At 58.8% G+C, this 7,185-nt stretch overlaps 1 protein-coding gene across 1 annotated transcript; it reads right to left on the bottom strand.

Moving 5' to 3' along the window:
* Positions 1-387: 387 nt before the first annotated feature.
* Positions 388-6,757, bottom strand: LOC121094071 (cyclin-dependent kinase 9-like). The gene is made up of 7 exons (XM_040607230.1): positions 6,573-6,757; positions 6,030-6,108; positions 5,042-5,132; positions 2,979-3,169; positions 2,606-2,777; positions 2,381-2,529; positions 388-1,182 (listed from the first exon to the last, which is right to left on the bottom strand). The coding sequence occupies exons 1-7, from the start codon at positions 6,662-6,664 to the stop codon at positions 820-822; spliced, it is 1,137 nt and encodes a 378-aa protein (XP_040463164.1). The 5' UTR covers positions 6,665-6,757; the 3' UTR covers positions 388-819.
* Between the last annotated feature and the right edge of the window lie 428 nt (positions 6,758-7,185).

The raw sequence follows: 7,185 nt of genomic DNA, 5'->3' as shown, positions 1-7,185 counted from the left end.
TCCTGCCCCTCCTTTTTCCTCCAGTAGCCGGGTCCACCTCCGCTGGTTCTCCAGGCAGCGGGTCAGGGAGCTCTCCAGCGTCACCCTGAAGTTTTGCTGGTCTGGGAGAGACGGGGATGGGGGCCAGGGATTAGGGGGAGCCAGGGAGGGGCTGGGGATGAGGGGCGGGGCCAGGGAAGACCCCGGCTCCCCGGCACTCACCTGCATTGCTGGCCATGGGCACCTCCGTGAAGTTGGGGCAGAAGACAGCGTAGTCAAAGCGGCAGGGCTGTGGGGAGAGGAGGGGGGGTCAGCACTGGGGGAGCCCTCAGGACCCACCCATGGGATCGCCACCAGGACCAGTCCCACACTGGCAGGGTCACGGGGGGGTTGGTCCAGGCAGGGGGTCATCTGATGGCCCCCCCCTGCACCCAGAGCTGCAAGACCCTCGGGGGGGGCACAGAGGTGGGATACACCCAGGGACAGCAGGGTGGACAGGCTGCACAGCACCAGCTCCTCCTCACGGCTCCCCCCACCTGCAGCCACTGAACGTGGCCGGTCCAGGCCACGGTTGAGGCCACGTGCTGAACCGGCGCCCGGCAGGTGCGGGAGCTCTGTAACAAAGCTGCAGGGAAACAGCTGCAGGCTTGCAGGTATCACCTTCTGTAGCGGCTCCGTGGTGGCTGAGCTGCCGCACGAGATCTCAGAGCCGAGTTAAAGCCAGCAGGCGCTTCGCCTTGAAGAAAGTCCTTTCCCAGACAGAAAGACCTTGCCAGGACATCCCCGCTGAATGCAGCCTGCGGAGTAGCCCAGCTGGGACCCCGCTGGGGAAGCCCCCACTCAAAACACTCGGTCGAATCCAGCCTGGTTGGTGGCGGCCGGGTTCCTGCCCTGGAACGGCTGCTGGGGCATGTGCCCACCCCTCCTGCGCGGTGGGGCCAGGTACTCGAACATGGACTGGTTGAGGGTGGACAGCATGTTTTTGAGGTCCGAGGGCATGGGGTCGGACCAGAAGAAGTCGTGGTTCAGGGCATCATCGCTGTCGATCCGCTGGGCGGGATCCAGCACCAGCAGCTTGTCGATGAGGTCGAGTGCGTAGGGGTCTCCGACGTAGGCTTTCAGGCAATCCTTCACCTTGCGCTTCTGACCCTTGGGAAGATCCAGCTTCTGGTACAGCTCGTATTTACCCACATTTGGCCAAGCCTGGGAAGGGGCAGGAAAGCAGGGTTGGGAGGAAATAGTTACAGAGAGGACAAGCCATTCTTGATGCGAACACCCTCAGGCAAATTCGGGTGAGGTCTGCAGGGAGAACAATACTATTTTATAACCTCCAAACTGGCAGACCTTGTTCCCACAGCATGAAGGAGGCCCTAAAGGGTACGCTAAAGCCTGGAGACACGTGGGCAAGTCGGGACGGAGGCCTGCTGGAATGGAAACAGCTTGCAGGATGCTCCAGGATTTCTGGTTCTCCCACAAAAGAGCTACAAGAGAGCGAGGCTCATGCCAGCTACAGCATCCAGAAAGGTAAAGCCACAAACCCGATTGCTAAGTAACAACCAGGATGTCTGTGGCTCCTTTTATCCTTAGGAAGCAAAGCCTGCTGCAGTCACCAGCACTCACCCCAACCCTGATCTGAGAGACCACACCAGGTATTTACATACAAGAGAAAACCCCTTCAATGTACGTACATAACGCATGCAGGACAGGCATCAGGCCTCTGCAGCTGCCTGCACAACACAACCCCCAGATCACAGCCCCGGCCAAGAGATCCCCCAGCTCAATCCCCCACAAGAGGGCAGGACAAGCCGCCATTAAAGAAGGAGCTGAGAAAGAGCTAAATGCTCCCACCAGAACGGAGCCGATGCCGCGAGTGACAAGACAGAACTGAAGAGGCTTTTCGAGGTGACCAGTTCAAAGCACCAGAGGCAAACCTCTCAACACAAAACAAACAAAAAAACCCAAACCCACCCTTCTTTAAGCAGAAATTCAAAGGGTGTTTCTCTGTGAGACAACCCCCAAACACAGGCTAGAACAGATTCCTACGTGCAATGTTCTGTTCTTTCACAGCTGGAGCAGCCAGCATCGTCTCTGTGCTCAAACACAAGGACACAAGCCACCCCTGCCGAAGGGGGTCTGGGAGGCAGGTTCACCCTTTTCTCCTCACGAGGTTAACATGAGCGATGGGACAGCTGTAGTCTACACAGAGTAGCAAGGCAAGCGCAGTGCCCCACCGTGCACGGGGCTGCCGGGAGGCAAGCAGAGTTTGCCAGAGCTTCCCCAGCCTCCCTGCCAGCAGCGGGCATGGGAAGAGGCCCAGGAACGGCCGATCCCAGAACCTGCCCACACCACCGCCTCTCGCCTCCCTCCGCTCTCTGCAGCTCGCTCACGCTCACGCCCTCACCTCCGGTGTGATGGATCCGCAGAGCTGGCTGATGAGGGTGAGCTGGTGCTGCTCTGTGTTCCCTTGCATGATGGGGCTGCGGGTCCACATCTCTGCCATGATGCACCCTGCACCCCAGAGGTCAATGGGGGGACCATAGTCCCGCTCCCCTAAACAGAGATGTCGCGTTAGTCACCCAGGGGAATGAGAAGGACAGAGAAGCCGGCAGAGCCCATCACCTCCTACCTAGGAGCAACTCTGGTGGCCGGTACCACAGAGTCACCACCCGGTTGGTGTAGCGGTTTGGCTGGCTGTTCTTAGCCAGGCTGAAAGCTCGAGCCAGCCCAAAGTCCGCAAGCTTCAGCACTCCGTCCCGCGTGATCAGGACATTTGCAGCTTTCAGGTCTCGATGCAAGATCTGTACCAGGACAGACGCCAAAAGGTTAAGCCGTTCAGGTACCCTCCCTGGGCGCCTGGTGCCAGCACCTCCTTGGTGCCAGCAGCTCCAGAGGCGGAGGACAAGCAAGGACTTCCCTCCAGCCTGTGCTAAGACACCCACTCCTTGGAAAGCCACAGAAAGCAGGGTGACCTCAGAGCACAGCACAGCTCTGGCCGGTACCTTGTTCCTGTGGATGTAGTAAAGGCCGTTCAACAGCATCTGCATCACTTTCTTGATCTCTGAGAGCGTGAACTTGACACGGGCATTGCTGAGAAGGCCAGCCAGGTCGTGCTCGCAGAAGTCAAACACAAGGTAGATGCTGCCCTTGCAGCGGTTGTATGGAGAGGCTATGGGAGAAGCAAGGAGGGACCCTTAACCCCAGCACAGCTCCTCCTGGCCTCCGGCCACCCTGCTGCTCATACATACAGCGCTCACTAGACAAAACCTCAGGGCACCGGCACACACAGAACCAGAAACAGCCTGCAGGCCCCAAGACCCACAACTAGCAACAGAAGAACAGAGGATGAGGATCAGAGTCGTGAACGTGATCAGACAGGCAAGGCAAGGGCACAAAAATCTTTGAAAGCTTCGTTTAGTATTGCTCTGTGCGCGTAACGGCTGTGGGGTTTCCTCCCTGCAAGCCACGGCTGGTAGGTGCACACACCACTAGCTGCCAGCCAAGCACTACCACCAATCGCGTCAGGGATAACGGAGACGCCCGCAAAGACAGCCCCAGCGAAAATGCAGAAACGGAGAAAAATCTGTCTAACAGCGTATTAGAAAGCGGGGGTTTCTGCAGCCTCAAACATCATCTGTGAAAATGGGCTGCTCTGGATCAAAGCGATTTCAAACTCCAACTCCAACTGCAATTTAAAGTCACTAACAGGAAGCCCCAAATGAAGCAGTCTATTTCAACCTTGTTCCTAGAGCACACATGCAAAACTGTAAAAAGAAAGCTGATTTTCATCAGCTGTAATCGGCAAAACTTGCCGATCAGCAGCTCCTACTGGACAATGACAGCCAAGCTCAGCCCTCACAGAAACGCACCACTCTGCCAGCCAGCAGGGTGCCTGCTCTACCAGGTTTGCAATTCCTTACACACACATGGCCCCTACCACACCTTTCCCACCTAAAAAGAGAGGCGCTTAAAAGTTTGAGAACAGCACATGCAATATTTCTGCTTTACTGGAAACTGAGGTCAAAGTAGATCTGGGTGAAAACTGGAATTCAAACAAAACACAAACGACCGACACGGCTACAAAAATAGTTACCTTGGGTACACCAGCCATGCAACCATCACAACTTGTTTAATCGCACAGTGAATTCAAAATTAACTTGTCAGTGTTTCTACTCATACCTGTTCGGAGGACTATAATCTACGTGCTGTAGAGGACTAGAGCAACTTCAAGTTCCTGGTCCCGGGCCAAACACTTCTACCAGTTCAGTGAACTTTTAAAAACACACCAGCACCAGATACCTGCCACTTTCATTTTTATTTCACGGAAGCGACTGAATATAGAGAATGGCAGGCTTGAACATCAGCTGTCACTTTCAAAAGTATTTTTTACAATACAAATCCACAGAAGAGAACGACGTATAAAAGCTACCAAGTGCTTTAAAGCAACTTGACTGGAAACGGAGCCAGGCCAAGCGCACTGAGCGTGCCAGTCACGCAGCAGGGGCACACCACGTGAGGTAGAAGCGAGGAGGTGGAAGAGCAGCTCAGGGCCACCCCGAGTGGAGTCCCAGCTCTCACAGCACGAGCAGTCGCTGCCATCCACAGAAAGCCAAGCAAGTCTCCAGCTGGAGCTGGAGCATCAGCACAGAGCTGCCACAAACCATCGCAAGCCAACTGAGAGGGACAGCTAGAGGTCCTGACAGGAGGGAACTGGCTGTGCACAGCTCCGGGCTCAAAACCCTCTGCTTCAAAGCCTCTCCAGTGTGGGTTTATCTCAAGCCTCTCAGGACTTTTCCAATAGGGGCAGCATTCATTGCCACAGCACACCCATATCCCAGCAGCACTGACCACAGCTTTTTCCAGCCAAGGTGCAGCAACACCCGAACTCTATAAGAAACTGTTTTCCAAGAGGAGTGCGCCATCACCCCTCGCATCACAGGCGGGGACAGAGGCTTATGCCCAGCTAGAGGACCCCACGCCCAGCACAAAACACCAGCCCGCTCAGCAGAGAAGGAGGGCTGAAAAAAAGCTGGCAGCCAGCCCGAGAGAGAGCCCCGCAAGCTACCTTTGGTCCGGCAGATTTCGATGAGGTTCACCACGTTCTCATGTTTGAGCAGCTGGAGGATTTTAATCTCTCGCAAGGCTGTGATGGGGAACTGGAAAGGCGAAAGAAAGGACGGGGATTAGGGGTGCGTGAGACCAGGCCAGCCCTGCCTAGAGAACAGGAGACACGTGACCGTGGCAGCTCGGCAGGGGACCTGCTTGAGCAGCACTGTCACAGGTCACTGAAGGCCGATCAGAGCTTTAAAATAAAACACCCACACCGGTACTGTGCACATTTATTTACCACCAGGGCACCACTGTGGAGGGACGTTCCTTCACAGGAGAGTGGTTGTGTGGTGCTGAGGCAGGCATGCAGGCACCCCTCCCTCCTCTCCTCATCTTCCACATTTGTAACGGCACACGGTACGGCCTGGCCCAAGCTGCAGAGCAGCCTCCCCAGCTACTGCCTGCGCTGTTTAAGCTGTTACCTCTCTCCCCAGCTTCTCCCATCTCTTGCACACCCCTGAGCACGTGCCCCTCACACACCACCCGGCTCCTCCACAAACAACAGCCAGCGGGGAGCCCTGCGCCTGGGGGGGGATGACAGGCTTTTGCACGGGAGGAGGAACGTGTGGGCCACCTCCCAGCAGCTGTCCCATGCAGCCCAGTGACCTCACAGGGACTGCACCACACTGCTGCCTTTGCAGCCAGAAAGGTGACAACAAGCCGTAGGCCCTGGCAAAGCCACAAGGCCCAACGTTATCACAGTATCAGCAGGAGAGGAAAAAGGCCACAGGGCTGGGGTCCTGTCCACACCCTTACAGGTTCAGGATACAGCGTATTAGAGCTGCAAATATTGTGAAACACATTTACTCTGTGAAAGCACATCTATGCCGTCCCAAACATTAGCCTTCGACGACAAAGGGCCACCCCGCACCCCGGCCTTCCCAAACACAGCCCAGCCACGTTCCGGCACTTACCCCCTTCTTCTGCCATGCTGCTGCAGTTACCCCCTCCTCATTTTCCATCAACACTTTCTTCAGTGCTACTCTCTTGCCTGTCTGCCGGTGTCTGGCTTTGAAAACTTCCCTGTAAAACCAGAATGAAACCACTGAGCAGCGCAAGGCAGAAGGGACGCAGCCAGGTGCTCCTGACCGGGAACACCAGCAAACAAGACACAAAGACGAGACAACCGCTCTGTGCTGACCCGCCATCCGACCCAGCCACATCCCGCTCGGACCAAAGGCCCTCAGCAGCGGCCGAGCCGAGCCAGCCCAGGAGCCCCCCAAGGATTCGGGCCGAAACTGCACGTTTTGGGCAAAGGTGCAGGGCCCCGCCCCGCCCGTCTCCAGAGGGAACTCTGCTCTGCCAGAGCGGGGCGCCGGGCCGGCGAAAGGAGGGCTGAGGGGCCAGGCCGGCCCCCGCGGCCGGAGCGCTGGCCGAGGAAGGGAGACCCAAGCGGGCGGCGCCCGGGCCTGGGGCGGGCGGGCCGCGGGGCCCAGGGGGCCGGCCCCGAGCAGCAGGCCCGACGGCGGGGCGGGCCGGGCACTCACCCGAAGGTTCCCTGCCCGATCTTGGCGAGCTTCTCGTACTTAGAGACCTCATCGCAGAAGGGACACTCCGCCATGTCGTACCGCTTGGCCATGGCTGCCGCGGCCGTCGCTACAGCACCGCGTTCTGCCCCTCCCGCGCGCGTCACAGCCCCTTCCGCAGCAACGCGGCTCCCTCGGGGCTCCTGGGCGGGCGGAGCTTGCCCCCGCCAGCCCCGCCCCGCCGCCAGCCCCGCCCCCGCCAGCCCCGCCCCCGCCAGCCCCTCCCCGCCGCCAGCCCTGCCCCCGCCAGCCCCGCCCCCGCCAGCCCCGCCCCGCCGCCAGCCCCGCCCCCCGCCGCACCGCCCGGGGCACCCACCGCCCCTGGTGCTGGTGGCCCTAAAGCACGTCACCGTGGCACCGTGTCTCCTGCGTGCTGAAACCCGCCAGGGATTCCACAGCCTTTCTGCTCCCTGGCTCCTGCACCCAGGGGCTGTGGCGAGGGGACCCCACAGCCAGGGCAGGACACGGGGCCCGGGGGGCACAGACGTGCCCGGTGGGGGCTGCCGTCCCCCCGGCGATGCCTGCGGCAGGGTGCAACGCGAGCATCTTGGCGTGGGGGTGTCTGAAACTGGTC

Source organism: Falco naumanni, chromosome 9 (assembly GCF_017639655.2).
Source record: "Falco naumanni isolate bFalNau1 chromosome 9, bFalNau1.pat, whole genome shotgun sequence".
NCBI classification, from domain to species: domain Eukaryota; kingdom Metazoa; phylum Chordata; class Aves; order Falconiformes; family Falconidae; genus Falco; species Falco naumanni.
The sequence above is the reverse complement of the archived record's forward strand: the minus strand, read 5'-3'. Positions and strand labels throughout refer to the sequence as shown.

Bases quoted from the DNA above. Each gene is read 5' to 3' on its own strand.
- LOC121094071 (XM_040607230.1), bottom strand. From the start codon at position 6,664: ATGGCCAAGCGGTACGACATGGCGGAGTGTCCCTTCTGCGATGAGGTC. The intron at 6,109-6,572 runs GTGAGTGCCCGG...CTGGTTTTACAG, and splicing joins ATCGGGCAGGGAACCTTCGG to GGAAGTTTTCAAAGCCAGAC. The intron at 1,183-2,380 runs GTGAGGGCGTGA...GCCCCTTCCCAG, and splicing joins GCGGATCCATCACACCGGAG to GCTTGGCCAAATGTGGGTAA.